At 43.4% G+C, this 24,812-nt stretch overlaps 1 protein-coding gene across 3 annotated transcripts in view; it reads right to left on the reverse strand.

Moving 5' to 3' along the window:
- Window positions 1-24,812, reverse strand: part of LOC135919947 (uncharacterized) — a 150,487-nt gene that overhangs the window by 49,349 nt on the left and 76,326 nt on the right. For 2 of the 3 annotated variants that reach the window (XR_011511477.1, XM_070532330.1), the window contains one exon: window positions 23,779-23,885. The exons of the other annotated variant lie outside the window; for it this stretch is intronic. Coding sequence is in view for 1 of the 2 variants with exons in the window: in XM_070532330.1 (XP_070388431.1) it covers window positions 23,882-23,885 (4 nt within the window). In the remaining variant the exon portion in view is untranslated. Of the gene's footprint in view, window positions 1-23,778; window positions 23,886-24,812 lie in introns of those variants that run through there. 3 annotated transcript variants of the gene reach the window in all.

The following is a 24,812-nucleotide window of genomic DNA, read 5'->3' on the forward strand; positions in this document are numbered from 1 at the left end:
TCTTGAGGGATAATGGCAACCTGCTGTTCAAGATCTGAGAGTGCCTGCCAAACGCACCCCAGCCCATTCTTATTCTCCTAATTATTTCCGTCTCATGATCCGGATCCGCCGTCACTACCTGCCCCAAGTAGGTGTATTCCCTTACGACTTCCAGTGCCTCGCTGCCTATTGTAAATTGCTGTTGTCTTCCGAGACTGTTAAGCATTACTTTAGTTTTCTGCAGATTAATTTTTAGACCCACTCTTCTGCTTTGCCTCTCCAGGTCAGTGAGCATGCATTGCAATTGGTCCCCTGAGTTACTAAGCAAGGCAATATCATCAGCGAATCGCATGTTACTAAGGTACTCTCCATTAACTTTTATCCCCAATTCTTCCCAATCCAGGTCTCTGAATACCTCCTGTAAACATGCTGTGAATAGCATTGGAGAGATCGTATCTCCCTGCCTGACGCCTTTTTTTATTGGGATTTTGTTGCTTTCTTTATGGAGGACTATGGTGGCTGTGGAGCCGCTATAGATATCTTTCAGTATTTTTACATACGGCTCGTCTACACCCTGATTCCGTAATGCCTCCATGACTGCTGATGTTTCGACAGAATCAAACGCTTTCTCGTAATCAATGAAAGCTATATATAAGGGTTGGTTATATTCCGCACATTTCTCTATCACCTGATTGATAGTGTGAATATGATCTATTGTTGAGTAGCCTTTGCGGAATCCTGCCTGGTCCTTTGCTTGAGAGAAGTCTAAGGTGTTCCTGATTCTATTTCCGATTACCTTAGTCAATAGTTTGTAGGCAACGGACAGTTAGCTGATCGGTCTATAATATTTCAAGTCTTTGGCGTCTCCTTTCTTATGCATTAGGATTATGTTAGCGTTTTTCCAAGATTCCGGTACGCTCGAGGTCATGAGGCATTGCGTATACAGGGTGGCCAGTTTCTCCAGAACAATCTGTCCACCATCCTTCAATAAATCTGCTGTTACCTGATCCTCCGCAGCTGCCTTCCCCCTTTGCATATCTCCCAAGGCTTTCTTTACTTCTTCCGGCGTTACCTTTGGGACTTCGAATTCCTCTATACTATTTTGCCTTCCATTATCGTCGTGGGTGCCACTGGTGCTGTATAAATCTCTATAGAACTCCTCAGCCACTTGAACTATCTCATCCATATTAGTAATGATATTGCCGGCTTTGTCTCTTAACGCATACATCTGATTCTTGCCGATTCCTAGTTTCTTCTTCACTGTTTTTAGGCTTCCTCCGTTCCTGAGAGCATGTTCAATTCCATCCATATTATACTTCCTTATGTCAGCTGTTTTACGCTTGTTGATTAACTTCGAAAATTGTGCCAGCTCTATTCTAGCTGTAGGGTTAGAGGCTTTCATACATTGGCGTTTCTTGATCAGATCTTTCGTCTCCTGCGATAGTTTGCTGGTACCCTGCCTAATGGAGTTACCACCGACTTCCATTGCACACTCCTTAATGATGCCCACAAGATTGTCGTTCATTGTTTCAACACTAAGGTCCTCTTCCTGAGTTAAAGCTGAATACCTGTTCTGTAGCTTAATCTGGAATTCTTCTTTTTTCCATAATTTCCATATTTCCATATGCATAATTTACGCCTCAGTAAAAAAAAGATACAGATATACTCTGTATATTCTATATACCCCGCAGGGGCGTCTGCGCAAGCAGGCGTTTGGTGTGTTGCGACACCACGGACCCGAGCACATGGGGGTTGGACCCTCCCGCGTGTAGCCGTGCGCGGCTTAGCCGTGTCTGGGGAAAAGGGGATCCTGGGGGTTGAGCCGATGCTGGGTGTTTGGACCTTTAAGGCCCCCCGGCGGAGGCAACACACCCCTTTGGCCTCTGCTTCACATAGACGGCACCCCCGGACTGACCCACCAGGGGGAAATCGGCAGTCGCCTTTTCCTGTCTCTCTCTTCGCACACCTTCGTCTTTCCCTCTCACTTTTAGTCTTTCCTGTCCACTTTTTCTTCTGATAACTTCCAACTTTCCTGGCGGCTAGGGTTAACCTGGTGTGCTATGACCTACCTTGGTTATAACATATGTGGTTATAGCGACGATGTACAGTTGGCATGGTAGGGTTTGCTTCACCGCATACCCTGCCGTGTCCCCTTGTTGGGCTCGGTGGTGGGTGACTGGCATCGTCGCTGAATACACAACACATTTCATGGGAACTTCCAACCCCTTCTGTACCAATCGTCCCTCTAAAAGGGGGCGCACCGATGCAACGTTTCAGTTTTTTCTAAAAGGCACTCAGACTTTCCCTAAATTTCATGTTGTCCACAGTGACAAACCCGACAAGAAAGCAAGAACTATTTCACCATTCGTTGTCGCGAAGCATCTCGCAGAGACCATTGGAGGCGGCTATAAGATCACCAAGCTGGCCAGTGGGGACCTGTTACTAGAACTAAAAGACAAAGCACAACACGACAAGCTAACAAACCTTGTACAACTTGGAGACATCCCTGTCAGTGTGACAGCACACCGAACCATGAATACCGCCAAAGGCGTAATCTCTGACATAGACTTGATGGACCTGACCGATGAAGAACTCCTGGAAGGATGGAAGGATGAAAACGTAATAAGTGTACAAAGAATAAAAATTAGAAGTGACAACAAGGAACTGCCAACTAAGCACCTGATTATTACCTTTGGCTCTAGCACACTACCAGAGACATTAGAAACGGGATATACCAAACTCAGAGTACGACCATACATCCCAAACCCTCGACGATGTTTTAAATGCCAGAGGTTTGGTCATGCTTCTCAGAGCTGCCGAGGGCGGCTAACATGTGCAAAATGTGGCATCAATGACCACTCTGCAGATGACTGCAAGGCTGAGCCCCGTTGTAGTAATTGTAATGGTGGTCACCCAGCATATTCACGATCATGCGCAGTCTGGAAGGAAGAAAAAGAAATAATTACAATAAAGGTAAAAGAAAACATAACTTTCAGAGAAGCAAGGCAACGCATCTCACAAACATTTGCACAAACCGCATCTTTCGACGAAGTGGTACGTCGGGGGGCAGTACCACAAAGACACTTGGCGGACGCCAGCACCACGCGTAGCGAGCGTGCGGCAACCCCACCCGCCCCCATGGTGGGAGCAGCAAAGGCTGCCCTACCTCTCCCAAATTTGTCCACAGTTGAGGCCTCTGCTAGTGCTGGCACCAGTCAGCCCAGCTCTGAGGTCAAGACTAGCCCACCAACTACCAGGACGGTGGGCTCCAAGGCCTTGTCTTCAGAGACAAGGCCTTCGCGGAAAACACACCGCTCGCAAGAGCGTGTGTCCAGCGCCTCTCAAGAGGCCATGGACACAACACCCAGTCAGAAGGCGCAGTTGACGCCTAAGGAGCGGCGCGATTTTGTCGACCGCTCCAGAAAAGACAAAACTCCAATTACAGGGCCCCAAAAGGGCACTCTAAGCTAAACCAAGTTCATTCTCTTTGACACATAGCACAACACTTATTCAATATGGATACACTAATTATTCAGTGGAATATCAGAGGCCTGCTTTGCAACCTCGATGATATCCAAGAAATCCTTAAAGAACTAACTCCAAAAGTGCTGTGTGTCCAAGAGACTCACTTGAAATCCAATCATAAAAACTTCCTACGTCAGTATGTTATTTTTCGGAAGGATCGCGATGATGCTCTCGCATCATCCGGCGGCGTAGCCATCATACCTGACAAATCTATAGCCTGTCAACACCTACGGCTACTAACACCCCTTGAGGCAGTGGCCGTTCGTGCTGTACTTTTAAATAAACTAATAACCATTTGCTCTTTATACATACCACCGCATTTTCAGCTTCACAAACAAGAATTCCAAACATTAATAGATCAGTTACCCGAACCATATCTTGTGCTTGGAGATTTAAATGCACACAGCAACCTATGGGGCGACTCGCGCTGCGACGCGAGAGGTCGCCTGATTGAACAATTCCTTTTTTCTTCAGGTGCATGTCTTTTGAATGGGAAGGAGCCCACGTATTACAATCTGGCAAACAAAACATACTCCTCAATAGATCTTAGCATTGCATCTCCAACTCTTCTACCCCACTTTAAATGGAAAGTTATTAAAAACCCTTACGGGAGTGACCATTTCCCTGTGGTTCTAAGCACACCAATGTCTAATGAATGCCTTCCACAACTACCTCGATGGAGAACTGACTCAGCTGACTGGGAAAAGTTCAAAAATCTTGCTTCTTTATCCTGGGACGACATGTGTGCTTTAAGCATAGACGCTGCGGTTGAATATTTTACGGTTTTTCTCATTGACATCTCCTCCAAATATATCCCTGTAACAAGTGGATTGTCCACAAAACGCCGTCTTCCGTGGTGGAACGATGAGTGTCGAAAAGCGCGAAAGAAGCAAAACAAGGCATGGGCTTTACTTCGGGATTCTCCGACAGCAGAAAATCTAGTAAATTTGAAGCAGGTCAAATCCCGGGGTCGGAGAACGCGGCGACAAGCTAGAAGAGAGAGTTGGAGAAAGTATATATCGGGAATTAACTCATACACTGATGAAACAAAGGTTTGGAATAGAGTGAATAGAATAAACGGTCGACAGCCTTACTCGTTACCTTTGGTGAATACTCAAGGCGACAGCATGGAAGACCAGACGAACTTTCTTGGTGCACATTTCGAACAGATATCCAGCTCGTCGCACTATTCTGAAGCATTCCAAAGGTACAAAAAGCAAATAGAAGGAAAACCACTAGACCGGAAAAGCACAAAATGCCAGGCATACAATAGACCTTTTTGCATGGCAGAGCTTCAGGCAGCCCTAAACAGCTGCAACAAATCTGCCCCCGGTTCTGACCGCATCTTATATGAAATGCTAAAACATCTGCCGCCTGAAACACAAAATACGCTTCTTTGTCTTTACAATTCTATATGGTCGTCCGGCCACATTCCCTCTGCTTGGAAAGAGGCCATCATAATTCCTATATTGAAATCGGGTAAGGACCCTTCTTTGGCAAATAGTTATAGGCCTATAGCATTGACGAGCTGCTTATGCAAGGTTTTTGAGAAGATGGTAAACACTCGCCTGGTACATTATCTAGAAATTAACAAGAAATTAGATCCATATCAATGTGGCTTTAGAGAAGGCAGGTCGATGACAGATCAGCTTGTACGCATGGAAATGTACATCAGGGAAGCGTTTGTCCACAAACAGCTAGTGTTATTAGTGTTTCTTGACATGGAGAAGGCGTATGATACTACGTGGCGCTTCGGGATCCTTCGGGATCTTTCTGCAATGGGCATTCGCGGCAACCTGCTAAGAATAATTGAAAGCTATCTCTCTGACAGGACATTTCGTGTTAGTGTTGGCAACGTACAGTCTCGACCATTTTTGCAGGAGGCAGGTGTACCGCAGGGTGGAGTACTGAGCTGTACGTTATTTATTGTTAAAATGAACTCCCTCCACACCATATTGCCTCGCACACTCTTCTACTCCGTCTATGTGGACGATGTACAAATAGGGTTCAGGTCATGCAATGCTAGCATTTGCGAGAGGCAGCTACAACTTGGCTTGAATAGACTCTCAAGGTGGGCGGACAAAAATGGTTTTAACTTGAACCCCCAAAAAAGCACATGTGTCTTATTTTCAAACAGGAGAGGTGTACTGCCACAACCAGACATTAACCTTAATGGAGAAAGACTAACTGTTAGTCATGAACACAAATTCTTAGGTATTATCCTGGACACAAAGCTTAACTTCATTCCCCACTTAAAATATCTTAAAGAAAAATGCCTGAAGACCATGAACCTCCTCAAGCTGCTCTCGAGAACAACTTGGGGCAGTGACAGGAAGTGTCTCCTTAGCCTGTACAAGAGTCTCGTACAATCACGCCTCGACTACGGAGCCGTGGTGTACCACTCCGCAACAGAGACTGCGCTAAAGATTCTCGACCCAGTCCACAACCTCGGTATACGACTGGCAACAGGCGCCTTCAGAACGAGCCCTGTTGAAAGTCTCTACGTTGAATCCAACGAATGGTCCTTACATCTGCGAAGAATATTCTTAAGTTTATCATACTATTCTAAGGTAAAATCAGACACCGAACATCCATGCCATTCCATCGTTAGCGACCTGCGCGCTGCCAGACTTTACAGTAACCACCCACGTATTAGAACCCCTTTGAGCCTAGGCTTGGAAGCAATGGTAGACGAAACAGACATCCATCTCCCAGAAAATATCCTGCCTCCCACTCGCCTTCCACCGCCTTGGGAATGGCAGACCATGGAGTGCGATATCTCGTTTGTCAAAATAACAAAACATGCACCTGAGGCACACATACGATCACACTTCCTCGAACTCAAAGCGAAGTACTGCTGTGCCGAATATTATACAGATGCTTCCAGGTCATCTGCTGGTGTTGCGTATGGAGCTCTTGGGCCATTTTTTTCCACCTCGGATTCTCTAAATCCTAACACAAGTTATTTTCACGGCTGAGGCGTACGCGATACTCTCAGCTGTAAAACATATCAGACAAAGTAATCTCAATAAGGCCATCATTTTCACAGATTCATTAAGCGTAGTAAGAGCCTTAATGAGTTTACGAAAACATAAGAACCCTGTTTTTAATGAACTATACACACAACTATGCCTAGCATTAATGTATAACCAGAACATCATACTATGTTGGGTACCTGGCCATAGGGGCATAAAAGGCAATGTAGCTGCTGACGAAAGTGCAACGTCAGTCACCTTTAATGAAACGGATATGAATAAACCTATATCAGCAAAAGAACTTAAGCCCTTCTTACGCAACAAACTGAGGAAGTACTGGCAGGACCAATGGGATAATGCAGTATTGAATAAGCTACACGTTATTAAGCCAAAATTAGGGAACTGGATAACTGAAAGAACAACAAGACATAAGGAAGTGCTTCTGTGTAGACTAAGAATAGGACATACGTACGCCACTCACTCCTACCTTTTGACGGGAAGCGAACCTCCGACATGTAGCAAATGTGGCAACAGGCTTACAGTTATTCATGTTCTTATCCAATGCACTGAAATAGAGGCAGAAAGAAAAAAGCACTTTCCCTCTGCTTATATCCAACACATACCGTTACATCCAACATTTTTTCTTAGCAATGAGCCCCTTTTTACTTTTCAATCGCTATTGAACTTTTTATTTGAAACTGACACCCTAAATGTGATTTGGCCAGGCTACTTGTAGCGCGGCCTCCACCTGGAGGTCGTAGCTGCAATGAAAACATTCTCTAGAGCACCTGCCTCTCAGTCCTGGATTTCAAGGCTTTGCTGAGGCACTAGTGCTACAGATAACATAATTTACTGACCATCCCCATCTTGTGAAACATCTGTTGTCATCGCAGAAACGATCAATCACAGTCATTTTTTATACTATGTATATACTTGTATTTTACGCACTTTAGAGTAAATAAATTTTAGGCCCTTTTACAGCCACATCGCACCACATGCACATACTCCGCTTTTTAGCGAATATTTTAGGCCACTATACAGCCGTGTTTCATTACTCCCCGCAATTAACAACCATATATCATTCAGAAGTACAGACCATCGACTTGGCGCTCTTTGGTCACATCTGGCCCTTGCGCCAAAAAACCCTACTAATCAATCAATCAATGTATATTCTATATAATCGATAATCTTTCCGTCTCTCTCTCTGTCTATATATATATATATATATATATATATATATATATATATATATATATATATATATATATATATTTATATATATATATGCATATTCATGTTTACTTACTAAGGCATAAATATACATATAGTGTCCTAGTGTCCGCTACATACACATACGAATGGTCTCAAAATGTTTCGTGACGTTGCAGGCCCTCGTCAAATTCATTTTGACATTTAACAAGACAGCGTGTGTTAATATAACTCATAAAGAGGCTGCACATAATATTGCATTTAATGTACGCGGTACTCACGGGAAATAGCTCACTGTAGCTAAGTATGTTGGAGTAATGTAAGCGCCAAGTTTAAAGCACCGCTTAACAAACTTCATCGGTAATTTCGCATATGCGAGGAAGTTCTAAAGCGCAGTCTATGGAGTATTTGACAGCAATAATGTTTTCTTTAGGTATCTACTACAGCAGATAGGAGAAATAGCCATTTCGCACCGCCATGCTAAGAGAAGATGGGCTTCACTGCTGGCGTAGACACACTCCCCCTTTGCCTCATCTAGCCTACCCAAGAGACATTCATTCCTTGCTTCATCCCACAGCAGAGTAGAGGAAACGCGTCAAATTTACATCACGACCACCACCCCCTATTTCATCTTCTTTTTGTTTACGTTCCCCATTTTACTGCGCCGCGCAATTGCAGGGGCCGTCTTTCGCGGTTCCTGCTTGAGATGTTTGCCAACTGTCGTGTTATAGGCGGTGACGTTCAAGGCAGTGCGTCTGATGTAGACAGTGGAGCTTTCCCGAAGAGATGTGCTCAAGGGTTTACGACTCGCCCTAAAGTTCCTACTGGGGACGAGGTTGGAGTGCGAATGGTGAGCCCCGTGGATCGACGTGGTTTGGGCAACGCGCAGCCTGTCGTGCTACATGTTAAGTTCATTGTGCGACCGGGTGCTCTTAATTCGACACATGATCTGCGACGGGCTTAAGACCGAACCGCGTATTATAAATAGCACTCGGGTGGAGCAATATGGCGCAACTTCTGCAAGGCTAGGTGCCTCTTTTTTTATTATTCACATAGCCTAAGGGCCCTTTACGGGCATTACATGAGGGGTTAAAGAAACAATAAAGTGATCATAATGCATACCGCAGTGAAAAATCAGAAATGCATAAACAAACATGCGCTAAGGAAAACAGGGAACATATTTGGATAGAAGAAGTGTTTGAGAACACGTACACAGCTGAACCACAATGCTAAAGACAATGTAAAGAAGAATACACTTCTGATAATAATCTATTAAAGACCAGCACAGAGTAAGCACTTCAGTTTGTTCACAAATGCGTCGTAATTATTTTCGGAAACAATTTCGGCAGGCAGTTTATTCCGATGATAAACGGCAAGGAACAATGGCGAATGTCGCATAAGTTTGGTGTGAGTTATCCTGGGTTGCACTTTGAGTCAGTGGCCTAATCGGGGGAAAACGCGATGTGCTGGTTTGATATGACATTCTGTGAACGGGGAAGGATTGGGATAGGGCTTGTGAAAGTGACATAGCAGGGTGACAAGTCTTCTCTTTTCAAATGAGCTTAAATTTAGAGATGATTTATTATCTGTGATGCTGGAGTAGCGAGCGTATTTCCTTGTGATAAACCAAGAAGCCTTATTTTGAAGTGATTCCAGTTTATCGGCAAGATAAACTTGATGCGGGTTCCAGATGCAACCGGCATATTCTAGTTGTGATCTGGCTAAAGTTGTGTATGCTAAGAGTTTGGTCGCCTGATTTGCAAAGTACCAGTTACGCCTAATGAAACCGAGTGTTTTGGATGTTTTGGTGGTTATGTATTCAATGTGTTTGTGGCATGTCCAATCAGAAGAAATGTGGACACCCAGGTATTTGATTCCAGGAATTTTTCAATGGCCACGTTAGCGATAGAATAAAAGATGGCTTCAGTGACTCTAGTCGTCGTAAATGTTACAAGTTTCGTTTTCGAAACGTTTATTTCCATATGCCATTGTTCGCACCACTTAGTGATTTTGTCACGATCTGATTGCAAAGCATTAGTGTCATGAGGCTCAGTAATCTTTCTGTAAATAGCACAGTCGTCCCAAATAGCCTAATTGTAGAAGTTAGGTTGCTGCATAGGTCATTAATGTAAATAAGGAAGAGGATTGGCCCGAGCACCGAACCTTGAGGCACACCAGAGTTTACATGGGTTGGTGCGGAGCAAAATTCATTGGCAGATACGAACTGCTGTCTGTTAGTTAAAAAATTAACAATCCAGTTCAAGACATTGGTGTTTATGTTCATATTTCCAAGTTTAAATATAAGACGATTGTGAGCAACTTTGTCGAACGCTTTTGCAAAGTCGATGAATACGGCATCAATTCTCGTTAAATGGTGTACAGCGTCGGGCAGGTTGGCCACGAGTTCAAATAACTGACTCGCAGGAACGGCCACGCAAGAATCCGTGTTGGTTTTCAAAGAAAAAGTTCTGCTGACTGAGGTACTTCATCATTGCTGATGATATGATGCGTTCCAGAATCGTGCAAGGTATACTCGGTAATGAGATGGGCCTCTAATTTGAAAGGACAGAAGAATCTCCAGAGTTAAATAGAGGTATAATGCGTGCGATTATTTAAGCATCTGGCACAATTCCTGTGCCAATGAATTGCTCAAAAATTGGGACGAGTATGCGAGATATCATTGGTTTCATTACCTTGAGCAATTTTGGACATATGTCATCGGGTCCGGGGCGGAGTTACTCGGCAAACGATCAATAGCTTGCCCAATGCCTTCCTGCGTCTTTAGGATGTCATTCATATCCGCGTTTATACTAGTCGCATTAAAACATGTGGGAAGTGGTGTTTCCTTAGTAAACACGAAACTAAAAAATAGGCTCAATTCGGTGGCAACCTCAGAAGGCTGAATAATATCACCGTCTTTTACTATTATTGTCAAACTAGATGAAGGAGGCTTAGGATTGACTATTTTCCAAAACTTTTGAGTATTGGTTTTAAGCAAAGTTGATATGTCATGCTTAAAAAATTTATCTTTGGCTCGCTAGATTTCTGCTTGGCGTATTCTCGACTGCGCACGGTAGTTATTCCAATCATCCTCAGATGCCAAACGTTTTTCTTTAGATTAAAGGCACTTTTTCTTCCCGATGCAACGTTTAACGTTGGAAGTGAACCAAACGCTCTGTGATGAAGTTGTGAGCGTGATTTTTGGAATGTGTCTTTCTATTAATTTTTTTAAGTTCAGCGCTTAGTAGATAACAGTTGTCATTTGAACAGCGGCTTGATAATGATTCCAGGAGCTGCGCACTGAACAATGACAGTTCACTAACCAATCCTCCAATATTCGCCCGTGCGTAATTGAAAATAGTTTTCCTAGGAATTCCCTGCTTCTTGTTTCTAATGTGTATACACAGTGAGGAGCATTGTGGTCACTGACATATTCCAAAACATGCACTGTCATTTTTTCAGGTTGCGTTGTCAAGACAAGATCTAGGACCGACTCGCCACGTGTCGGAGCCGAAACAATCTGTGACAAACTGAACTGAGATATCAAACACAGGGATTCTTTACATTCATTCTTCCTTGCAGTGCCTTCGGCTGTGCAAGAGCGCCAATTTATACCTGGGTAGTTGAAGTCACCGACAAGAATTCTTTCTGAGATCGGATATTTAACACGTCTAAATACATGACAAATACATGACAAAAGAGCGCGGCTGCTACGAGCCGCGCTCTTCCACCTTCAATGCGGATTTCGAGGCAAATATTCGTGGCCTGGATTATGTGATCTAGTTGTGCTACTACAGAACGTGAAAGTGCTGACAATGGACCTTAGCAACTTTACCGTGCATTGAAGTAGCGATTAATGAGCCCGGGTTTCGTAGAACCCCATTTGGTGACGAATTGGCATGGGCACACTCCTGGTTTAAAATACTTAATTACGTATTGTTCTGCCATTTACGTTACTTCATAATACCAAGGAGAAAAGCCATATATGTATACCGGAATGTAGACTCAACTGTAGATGCAACTGTACACGCATATATAGACCCAAATAGAAGGAACAAGATGCGCTAGGAAAGGAGCACGTGGTATGGAGAACCAAAGCAAGCACCGATTTTCATTCGCTTTCACGCCTCGAGCATGGAACTCGGGAAAGTTGTTCTTTATTTTAGTTTTGTCTACGACACTCTGTGAACGTGGCTTACGACATCATTTATTCGTGTTGCTTCAACTTGGTTGTGGCCGTGACATTGGAAGTAGAGTTTATTGAACAGCGGTCGCAGCGGCCGTTGCCCGACTTCTCGCTCAGCCAGAATGTGACAGCGACAGCACCGGACCTATCAACAATGTCAGAGGCTTCCTGACGTCAAAAGCCATGGCCATCGCCAGCGCGGCAGCCACAGAACTTAAGTCGCTGATATATCGAGCAATAGAGAGACTATTGCGCCAGGCTTTCGGCCCTGTTGAGGCGAAAGATGTTGCAACTGCGGCGAAATGGATTCGTTGAACCTTTCGTACGTATACGAAGACGCAAGCAACGGCGCTTTCGAGTTACTTGCCATAGGCCATTTCAACGCGTCCATTTGTTCGCGTGTTGCAGTAGGGGAGATATTGGTGTCGTCGCCATCATGTCTTAAAAAATGGGGGCGAGAGCGCCCTGTGACTGTTTCCGGCAAAAATAATCGAGAATTATTGAATTTATATGTTCAATTTCAAATATACGCAAGTGTTTCTGTAACGCCTAATGCACAGAGTAGCATAATACAAACAAAGATTTCAAGTATCAAGTGTTAGAGATATTTACTATGAAAACGTGAATAAAAAAATGCATGCTTGGCAGCAAACGTCGAAAGTTGTGGTATAAATAAATGTGGACGCATTGCATTGACTTATTCCTAATGCAAGAGAACAAATTGCAGTACACAATTAGAAATGAGTAAAGGCAAGGTGCTTTTTTCCGCAGATCACGCAATGTAGACTATTAGTAATAGCAGTACCTTTGCAAGCGGAATATTTACACGAAATAATATTGCGCAGAAATATAATCTAGCAAAAAAGTATAGTACAAAAATATTGTTTTCACATACACTACTTGCCCCGGAGGAATAGTCGGAGTTGTACATTGTCAACAAATGTCAAACAATCTCTTTGTTTTAGTGTTCGACAGCGGCTTTTGTGAGCGAGTGGAATAGACTTCGACAAATTATTAGTGATCTCCATAGATAAAGTATTCTATATTAATACGGGATAACGAGGTCTGTCATTCTAAAATACCTGGCCTTTGCATTTATTTCTAAGGAGTTATACTATACTACTCCGCTATGAAAACCACGTAATAATCCATATTATTAAGCCTCTCTTGTACAGATCACAGATATGCTCTTCTGTTTTCTCACATTTGCATGCAGCTACCTATACCATTACCTGCTATGTTAACAACTCTGCAGTAACTTTATGCAACACACATTTTTTAAAGATGCATGAACTTTCGCCTGTGTGCTCAAAGATTGTAGCTGACTGATGTAAATCAGCGAACGGCGGGATCATGCCCTACACTAAGGCATGATCTGCAAAATCTAACATATATGCGCAGGAACGAAACAGACAGTAGGGAATTCCTGTGCGCGGTCCGCATTGCATGCAAATAGGACTGAAATTACAAAAAACGCAATCTTTGGAACATTTTCGTCCAATTCTGCCTTATTACCTAAAACATTCGAATCGCCTATCGCATCGCAAGTACAACTATCTCGCTACTGGCAAGCTGCCGTTAAGAAAAAAGTTATAGTGAATAAAGGTTTTTATGACCTTTAATGAAACTGCTACTTTCGTGGAACCGCTGGTACAATTATGTCGTCTCAATTGCACAGGCTAAGTTTTAGACGATGGAGCAAACATCTGAGATTCAGAAGTCTTACTAGGACTCCTAACACCATTTTTTTAAATTTATTTAAAGTTGAACTCATAATTAAATCCGATATAACCGAAGGTTTCGTTCATAGTGACGCTACTGTGACTTAGCAATGACGAGAACTGAATCATTCTACCATAGTAATGTTCACATACAAGTCCCAAATTATAGAATCGATGGTCCGCTTGCAGTCTCCGCAGGGTGAACGAACGAGCGAATAATTGAAAGTGTAGGTGAGAGAATGACAGAGCGAATAAGATGAACAAGAGAACGAGTGAAAGAACTAACAATCTAACTAGTGAGTCAATAAATGAGTTATGGAGTGAGTGATTTAGTGAGTGAGTGAGCGAGCAAGCGAGCGAATGATTTAGCGGGCGAGAACGCATGCCGTCAAAATAAGGGTTTGCAAGATGCTCAGCGTAGTAACAGCCTGCAGTAGTAACTGCAGTAGTAACTGCAGGTTAGCCTGCAGTCATTTACATTATTTTTTTACAACAATCCAGGGCATTACAGAATCTTTTTTCTCACATTAACTGAACGGAACACATCAAAAGAATTTAAGCACGCTAGGAATTTTACCTGGGCAAATCACGGCACGTATTTCCAAAGTTAAACCATCAGTTCAAAGATATTTTGTGGCGTGAAGAAGAACTAGTTTGTTGAATATGAAATAAGTGTATACGCCTTCTATTGTTCGCGTTGCACAAGTTCCTCTTCGCATACATGACCGCAGCAGAAGGACAGCGGCACTATGCGCTGCACCTTCTGTTGCAGCAGGCACTTTGTTTGTCAGTCCACGCTTCTCCGTTAAGCAATCACCCAGGAGCGCGGTTCCCTACACTGAAAGCGTTTGGAATCGCATTTGCAAACGGAGTGCCGTGACGGCCACCACTCTGTTTATCTTTACGTGCATGTGTGATTTACTGTGTCTGTGCGTACGGAAGCTCACGTGCCTAATGTTGGAATAATGTAGTTATTGAAGTATGCTATCATTGCATCCCGTTTTGCCGATTGCTGAAACGAAAGCTCTGGCCATGGTCAGTCGTTGCAGCTGAGCCATATCTTTCATCGAAGGAAATCTAGACAGTGCAACTGAAACGTGGACGACAAATCGGATGAACAAGAGACGATGTCATGTGAAGAAAGCAAGAACCAAGAAGAGGTACCAGTATAACAACCATAGTGAACGTATCTCGCCAGCCAAGCTAGGTACACCACATCTTGTATGTGAAAGGAGTAGATTGCCGAGGGTCCACGTTGGTCAAATCTACAAATTTATGAAACAACAAGCGCACATGTCGCTTGCAAGCTGTCTGCAGGAGAAGAAGAAACTAAGTTAGTTGATCCCCAAAATGACGCAGCGCGAACTCAATCTCAGGGACAGCATATTTTGGGAGCATTCAATCTGCCACCACTGCTCTGAACATCACTAACATATTCTTTCATATTTGCGCGCTAGCAATGCATAATTTTTTAGAGCGCAGCTCTTTGGCGTCCGTTCCTGGGTTTCGCGTCGTCGTCGGCGTTGTCGGCCTCGTAACCAGCTCCGCCCCCCTTCGCTGGAGTGGGAGACGAAGGACGCGAGCCGCGAATGGCGGAGACCAATGAGAGCGGCCCCTTCAGTGACGTGCGCGCGCGATGCTGGTGTCATGCGGACCCTCCTTACGGCTCGATGCGCACTCGTGTCTGGTCTCAGCCGATCCGCTCGTTTCGTACTATCGTCTGCTCGCGCCAAAGCTCTCGCCCGCGCCTGTTTGGTTCTGTTGGGTCGGTCTCGTTCGCGCTTGTTTTGGTTGTTATTGTGTGAGATTGTTTCTTAATCTGATTGTATGCGCTATGCGAATTGTATAGTACTTTCTGGAAGCCATGCGGCACCAGCGATCACACTGGAACCTTTGACGAGTCATGTATAAACGCCGGCTCGCTTGATCCGCAGATCAGATTTTCGACCATTACCGACTCTGCTACATGTCTCTCTCAAATTCTTTGCTTCAAAATATCGCGAAATGGAAACACGTATAGAGCTGCGCTCAAATTTCGCATTAGGGAGTATCGTAATCGTCGGATAATTTTTTGTACTCCTTTATTTCTGCTATTTCCCTGTATCCTCCCCTCATGCAATACTCCTTCGTGGGCCTATGAGGTAACTGAATAAGTAAATAAATAGTTAAATAAATGAATAGGCAAATAAATAAATAAATAAATAAGCTCTCTGCATCCCGCGGCTACATTTTGACAATGCCTTCCAAGGGGTCTTGTGCCTTCATTAGCACACATAATGATAATGGCGTGTATGGAGATAATCGGCGGGAGGCACTCTTCAACTGGCAACTACCTTAAAAGCAGGCCTCGACTGGTGTGTGCAGCAATCTCAACGCTTGGGCATGATGCATGCCTTCGTGTTCAATATTACCAGGCGCTTTGTATTCCAACTGGTGATACTCTCGCAAACTTTCAGAGAAAAATGTTACCGTTAGTGCTTCACATTTCTTCCTTACCTGCAATTGCTGAATTACATTTCGAGATGTAGTCGCGCCAGTGTCTATTCTTATCAGAAAAATAAGATCGTTAGTAAACAGATGTGCACGCTCTTCTGGAAAACGTATATGCCACAGAGCCCACTCACCTAGTGTAGCACACACACGCACACACACGCACAAACACACACACACACACACACACACACACACACACACACACACACACACACACGCACAAGCACGCGCACGCACACGCGTATACACAAGCGCGCGCACGCACTCGCACGCACACACACGCAAGCACACACACACACGCACGGGCACGCGCACATCATAAGAAGCCAACAATGACTCGAAGGACGAGGAAATCACGTGTACTTACAAATTTATTTAAAGAAATGACAAATAAATGGAAATGAAAGTGGATGAAAAAAACAATTTGCCGCAAGTGAGGAACGATCCCACGTCTTCGCATTACGTTTGCGATGCTCTACCAATTGATCATCGTACGTAATATTTCATGTTGTACAATTTGTTCGCAGTTTGCGATGCTCTACAAGCTTGCCTCAATTACTTAAATGAGAAGAAACGTTTACGGCCATTGCAGGTTGTCGACTTTAGCAGAGGTTACGCTGCAATCCGCACACCCTCCACCAATGCGCTAAATCGCGTGAAAAAAAAAACGCCAATAAGCAACACTCCAGCAGATCTTAGCAACTGCCGTATAAGCACAGTTTCACAACGTCTAAGCTCAACAAATGAAAAACAAAAGAGCAATTGATTGTGTAAAACCACCGTATCGGGAGGCCGTACGGCCGCATCATCTAGCCTGCAGGAAGCCGAGTTGCGCCCGAACAGAGTCAACAGAGTCACGGTTGCGACGTCGCTTCTATGGGCTTATCCTTCAGTGGCAGGCATTTGATGGGGTGCACTGGCCCAAGCATGACGACTACTGCTGACTGAGGTCACCATGCTTGGTTCGTCCCTCACTGCAAACGACCCCTGCGGTCAGTGGTGCGGAACACCCAGACGGTTACGACATGCGAGCTGTGCCGTAAGCTTGCAATGATTCACCGCAATGAACAACTCCCAGTTTTGCGTATGGTTTTCTTTGCCACACTACCAGTCTAATACCACTCACCCTACTTTATCTGTGTACAAGGATAATACCAATTTGTTTCTATGTTTCTTTTGTGCTCACCTCGTCGGCATGTTGGCTCATCCATCGACATTTTCTCCTTATGCATGTTGTATTTCTGTAGGCTTGAAATTTGATCAATATTTTTAGGTTGTGCTGCGAAGAGTACTTTTTATGTTACAGCCGTCACCTGCAAGCAGGTAAGATCGTTCTACTTTTACGTTTCTTAGAGGGCAAGAAAAATAAAGGCAAGCCGGGCTGTGAATTTGCAGACATACTCATGCTACATAGTATATACATGTATATACGTGTGTGTATGTGTGTGTGCTTGTGTGTGTGTGTATTTGACGCGAGCAGGAACAGGATGTTGCCGACGGAGACCCAACAAGGTGGCCCCAACACTGCCTTTAATCTCTCTTCCTCTCCTTTCAACGACGGTCTATCTGTACATCGTTACCCACGCACATACATACATACATACATACATACATACATACATACATACATACATACATACATACATACATACATACATACATACATACATACATACATACATACATACATACATACATACATACATACATACATACATACATACATACATACATACATACATACATACATACATACATACATACATACATACATACATACATACATACATACATACATACATACATACATACATACATACATACATACATACATACATACATACATACATACATACATACATACATACATACATACATACATACATACATACATACATACATACATACATACATACATACATACATACATACATACATACATACATACATACATACATACATACATACATACATACATACATACATACATACATACATACATACATACATACATACATACATACATACATACATACATACATACATACATACATACATACATACATACATACATACATGCATACACACACACACATACATACATACATACATACATACATACATACATACATACATACATACATACATACACACATACATACATACATACATACATACATACATACATACATACATACATACATACATACATACATACATACATACATACATACATACCTGATTTGCTGCTCTGAGTAGATTTCGCATACTGTGTCACTAGCATTGCACGCCACTCGTTTTACTACAATTCCAAAAACTGGCTCCCTGGAACGCACTTGTATTTACTCAGATACCCTTTTCGGAGCAAGCACTTGCATTGGTACATTTTAAAATGAGATTTCCTACATGAAATTTAAGGACCATTAGAAGTAGGGTGACTGCGTTTGAATTTTTCCACTGATATATAACAGTGCGAAACTTGTGTTTTGGTGCCTTAATTAAAATTCTGCATTTCAATGAAACGTTTTTCTTTTGGGGCCTATATAAGTATCTCCGAGGCCACAAGCTGATCAAAGGGCCCAGGATCACACACACTGCCACTATGGCACCACGATTAGAGCTGGCTTTCTCAGCGACTACTGAGCGGGTCGTAATCGCCCATGGGTATCATGATGTATGTCATCTTTAGGATTTTGAATACCTTAGTTGACTCTGTCACTAATTGCGAAAAGAAAGCATCCAGAATTGCTGCTCCGTTAGAAAAAAAAGTCACAGGCTTGTACGATCCGCGCTACACTTCATGAATGCAATACAGATAAAGTGTTTTAGTGTGAACAGCCTGCAGCATAGTGTTTTGCGGACATGTGAGGAGCAAGTAGGCATGTATGAATATCGAGCTGAAGTACATTAATTGAAATCTGAAACTGACGAAGGCTACACATTTTTGGCGTGCTTCCAGGCACATTTTTGGCAGGTGTGTACTTTTGTTCCTGTTCCACATTGCTTCGGACCTCTTCAATAACATGAAACGCCTTGCCTATGATGGCATAGAACCTCTAGCTTTCAAAACAGCAGCGCACTGATTTAAGCATTAGGTAACAATTGCTTTTTGGTCGGTTCACATGTATAGTTATGTTGCGACCAAGGTGACAAGCTTATTGAAAGATTTGCCATGTGCGCCTCGTGCCAGTTTATGGTTCTCTCTTCGTTAGAAAAAATTATGGGGTTTTACGTGCCAAAACCATTTTCTGATTATGAGGCACGCCGCAGTGGAGGACTCTGGAAATTTCGACCACCTGGGCTTCTTTCACATGCACCTAAATCTAAGTAACACGTGTGTTTTCGCATTTCGCCCCCGCCGAAATGCGGCCGCCGTGGCCAGGATTCGATCCCGCGACCTCGTGCTCAGCAGCCCAACACCACAGGCACTGAGCAACCACGGCGGGTGGTTCTCTCTTCGTGAAAGCTATTGAGTGTCTTGGCATATCTCATTGGTGAGCACAGCCTTCAGGATCGACCCGCATTTCCATGTCCAAGCTGGACTATACATGCATATGTTGTTTTAACAGACACCACATAGCATAGACACATGTACGTCCGACTTCTTACCAGGCGGTCGCACATAGAATGGACATAAATTGAACTACGAAGTGCGACAGTACTGCGCATCTTAAATATTTTGATGTCATCAGCGTTAGAGATAAATGAAGAATTTCGGATTGCTGAGCAAACTACCTTAATAAAATTAAGAATTTAGGGCTTGCTAAGACGGAGCAGTGGAGTACACCATTTGATACCGTACAGACGAAGGATCGGTCATTGATGCTCACGAAGAAGGACGTATCGAAGGTGGAGTTGCGTAGAAGGGCTACAATAAATAGCAGCTCCAGCACAGCAGTGTAGCTACTTCTCGAGCAGTAATGGATGATATTTTGCATCAAAGGCTTTGCTGTTGTTGCAGTAGACAGCATCCACTTGCTCCCTTTGTATTATTGGCGAGGAAACCTGCACCGTAAAGCTTACAATTTCGAAGGTCAGTGAGCGACCAGAAAGAAATCTATGCTGATTTGGAACGAGAAAACATTTTACACATGAAAATACATTGTGAACAGCTCATTCGACAAGCTCTGAAATGACAGACAGAACATAAATCAGCCTATAGTTCTTGACATATCTTCTGGCGCAGGTTTTAAAATATATTATAGGCACGCCGAAAAGCGGAATTGTTCTAAACTTATTTAATATTGATGTAAGCACAAGACAAAGGTTCTACTGTAAGCTTCGATAACAGCAGCATAGCCTCAGACGCCTGAGGCATTCGTTGATGGACCGTCCCATTGCTCGAACAAAAAAATAAGAAAAAGCCGTGTATTAAGTATTCTGTCTGTACAGAGATATTTCAGAGTTCAATCGCTGTGTCCTGTATATGCATAGATAAACTTCCTGGGTATACTTTGTGGCACAAAATACATTGCTTGAAAAGCGACAGAAGAAAGGAAGGCAGTCCCTTTTGAAGAAATGTATTTTGCGCTACAAAGTATACCTAAGAAATCTAAGCACCAACTTGCCCAAGAAGAAGTCATTTTGGCGTTGTAAACATGTGCGCTTAGCACCTTTTTGCTCCCGCCTTCATTGTTTTCTTTTCCCCCATTTCTTCCTCTCTCGCCAAATGGTTTAATCTTCTGTATTTCAATTTTCTGCACATCGTTTGCTCCGTATTACTTTTTAAGTGGAACAGTACAAAGGCCGCGTAGCTGTTTCTGGGCGCTATGAAAGCATTTGGTTGGTGGTATAATTTTTATAATTTTATAACACTCACGCCAAGTCATGGAGGTGCGCTGTGAAGCAAGCTACAACATGAGAACGAGCGTCGACGAACTTAAATGTCAGTAGAGGGATGCATGCAAATGTTGACAGTGGCAATATGCTGTGGAGTGCGGCATAAAGGTCACTCCTAATGCTAGGTTCAAGCATTGCGTCTATGAATAAAGTGACACAAAGGACAACTTTTAAAAATGAGTCTGCCACAGTAGTCAATGTTTAGCCGAATTTCGTGTACTTTTAGCATCTACAAGAGCTTTATGAACAATTAGGTTGTTGAATTGGTAAGAAACTGCAGTTTATTAGAAAAATAATATGACATCTACCAGGCAAGCAGCAAGAAAAGTAAGCATCCGCGCTGCCGGAAAAAGAAATATAATGTGCGTTACATGTCACCCACATCTTTCCTGAAAAGCATAATTACAGAAGACATTTCGAATAACGCTTACCTGTTTATTAAGGTTATTACCTGTTTATTAGTTATTAAACTTATTCTGTGTGAATGGCTGCGAAACGTTAGGCCAGGAAAAAAAGCACGCAAAAACCTTAAAATTTCCTGGAAGCACACACACCAGCTACGAATTTTCCCGGATCCATAATCTATATATAACGGTTAGAATCGTGTTTGGGATGGTAGGTCCTCTTTGTGCCTCAGGCATTAGCCACGTCATAGCCAAATTTTACATCGCGAAACACGCATGCGGTCCTGTCCGAAGAAACTTCCATCCCGCCTTGCAAGACCAAAGAGAGACCACACACACAACCAACCCGCGGGCAGTCTGCAGAAACGGGCCGTTTCATAGACGCGAGAGAAGTAAAGAAATAAACTGCTCCTAGTCGTTAATGCCGCAAGGAAAATGGTAACGGGCCCGATGCGTCAACCTTTTGCTGACTGTCCTACCCTGGCCGCAGGCCTGACCGCTGAGTGCATATTAAGGGGCAGATCGATCCCCAGCCGCAACATGCTCCGTGGCCGCCAGAGGCCGGATCTGCCGGGCGACGAACGCATCCCAGGAGAGCAATAGAGCTAGCCGGGGCAACAACATCAAGTGAATCGCCTGCTGCGAACATCATGTCGTACCTTCCTGTCTTTGTTATTCGAATTTTGTGCTTTTTTTGACGTGTCTCGTATATCCTACCAGTTTTCCATCAAACGTGCTCTATTTGTAGCACCATGTCTTGGATGCAAACGTTCATCTGTTAATTTAAAACAAACAAAAAGAAAGACACACACGATGCTCTTGAGATTTAATTTGATTCATTGCTGCCGAACGCATTTAGCTCAAACACAGCTGATCGTCTCGAGTGTCATCAAATATTTCGCATAAAATTTGTGTTCGTTGACACCGCATTCGACTGATGCCACGCAAGTTTTCGTTGCTAACAGGTACGGGATTATTAACGCAAGTACTGTGATGCGAAAAGAGGCAACTTAGAATGAACTGTCGAAAATTTAGGGCTCTACGTAAAGTATATGGGTTAGTCGTATTTACCAAATTAAGGTAGAATAAAATTCTCTTTGATAACGAGAAAGTTTACGCCCCTACATAAACAGTACCATTGGTCAGCGGAATAGGACATGAACAAATTTTATATCTTCGTACTTACTTACTTTTAAGGGTGAATAAATAGAGGAGCATAAATTGCGAAGGTACACAAATATATAACAGCATGCGTGATTCAAGAGATTGCCAACAAAGCATTTCAGCATAAATAAATGTAGCAATAAACTACAACGCGTTTGCAAATCATATGGTAGATTAGAAGTGCTTTCACTCAGTGATTGTATTTCGGACAACGAAACTGAAGTTAATATTGGTGCTGCGAATGGGCTCATCACGCTTTAACTGATGATCACTGTGATTTAATGGTATGGTGGAGGGCAATAAATGAAATCACATGAAATCCTGTGGAAGGGATATAAAAAAACATGGCGTTTTACCTGCCAAAACCATTTTCTGGTTATGAGGCACGCTGTAGTGGAGGACTCCGGCAATTTCGACCACCTGGGGTTCCTTAACGTGCACCTAAATCTAAGTACACGGGTGTTCGCATTTCGCGCCCATCAAAATGCGGCCGCCGTGGCCGGGATTCGATTCCGCGACCTCGGGCTCAGCAGCCCAACACCACAGCCACTCAGCAACCACGGTGGAATGGAAGTAATACACATTATAAAAAAATAAGACGGGTAATTGTGATGAAGAGTTAAAGATAAGGCAAGTTAACATGAGTTTTTTTGGCGAACTCTATAGAAGTGTGAAAATATTTACGTAAGTCCTCGAGCCGAAGTCGACTTTTATGCGCGGGTTTGTGATCGTCGCTGCCTTTTTTAGGTTATAATGTACTGGCATTCTATATATATACAATTCTGATGAATTACATATTCTGATTCCATATTCAATGTGAGCCCACCACAACAGACTGCAAGAGATATTGAGAAGACATTTGTGAGAAATAACTTGCATAGGCTTGCGTTATCGAGAAAGCAGATGCAGCGCCCTTTTCTAGGAACACTGTAGAAGAAACTGCCATAGAGAAAGAGGTTCAACAATAGCGGGCACTCCCATAGAGCCCAGCGGCCAAATTGACTGTAGCGCGCCAAGCGGATGGGATTAACATCTTACGGTTTCGGCTTTGGGCGCACGCGTTTTGAACGCCAGCTGGTACACGCTACGCCGGCTCCGTTGACCGGCGCGGAATTTTTTTTTTTTCGCTTCTACTGCTGAATCACGCGCCGCCTTGGCCCGGAATCGTTTTATTATTGAGTAAATATGACTGCGAAGGATCTTTACAAGCCTCCGCCGAACATGTGCCAGGTGCGATCTCATAAAGTAAACGCAAGACATTTTCTGAAATGATGAAATGTTTATTTTGTTCGATATAAATGCTCGTTCCGGGTTTTGTGCATTCATCCAAAGTTCTGGCAACAGGTGAGCAGCAGTCGTTGCCGTACGGAGCTCCACCGGATGCCATCAGCTGAAAAAAAGGAAAATACAAGCATGTATGACATGTATTTTGGTATATTTACATAAAAGAAATATTGCGTATAGAGGCGACAGGTGCGCAAGTCGTGATTGGGCGGCATTACAGAGCAATTCACTTTTACATACATTTCGTAGCAAATAGCCTCCTCCCAAACAAGGTCATAAAATAAGAAGAAAACATCTGATTTTCAAGCATCCCTCCCTTCCCGGGCATTATTTCCTGCACTTTAAGAGCGCAAAGTCATGGGTGACTGCGGGTTTCCAAAACAACTTGGCCTCAGTAGACGCGATGGTACGCCAAATACACAGAGGTGGCCACAACACTGTTTCTCAGCCAGACCATATTACACGCTCGGAGAATGCCTTCTATTCGCCCTCAAGACAAATTCGTGGGTGAAAAGCCTGTTTTCAGTCGTTCAGAAGACAGATTGTCAAGTTCTTGGTTTTTGAGCTCCTCGGCGTTACCTTTACGTATCCTGCCGGAGCAAGCAACACACTCCCGTGTTATCATTCTTGGCAATCGCTCGTCGCCTTTTCGACAAGCGTGAGTATCGAAAGAATGTATACATACGTTGTTGCAGGGCCATAAAAAGCGTCACAAACTTGTCCCACTAAAATTGAGAACACGCCAAACTAACTGTCCCCACGGTCGGCTTGCTTTTTCGCTAACTGCTTCACAACCCTAGGCGGGGCAAGCATGCCTCAAAAGTAATCGAAAAGGTTACAACATTAAATAGAATAATTTGGGGGGTTGGAGAATGCGTCACGAACTTGTCGCAGTAAGATTCAGCACACGCGAAACTGCGGCACGCAGCTACGCTGCTTTTCGCTAACTGCGGTACAATGCCAGGCGTGGCGTGCGTACCTGAGAATTACCCCAAAAAGTAGTGAAATACAATAATGTTGGTCGTCAATGAAA

Source organism: Dermacentor albipictus, chromosome 1 (assembly GCF_038994185.2).
Source record: "Dermacentor albipictus isolate Rhodes 1998 colony chromosome 1, USDA_Dalb.pri_finalv2, whole genome shotgun sequence".
Lineage (NCBI taxonomy): Eukaryota > Metazoa > Arthropoda > Arachnida > Ixodida > Ixodidae > Dermacentor > Dermacentor albipictus.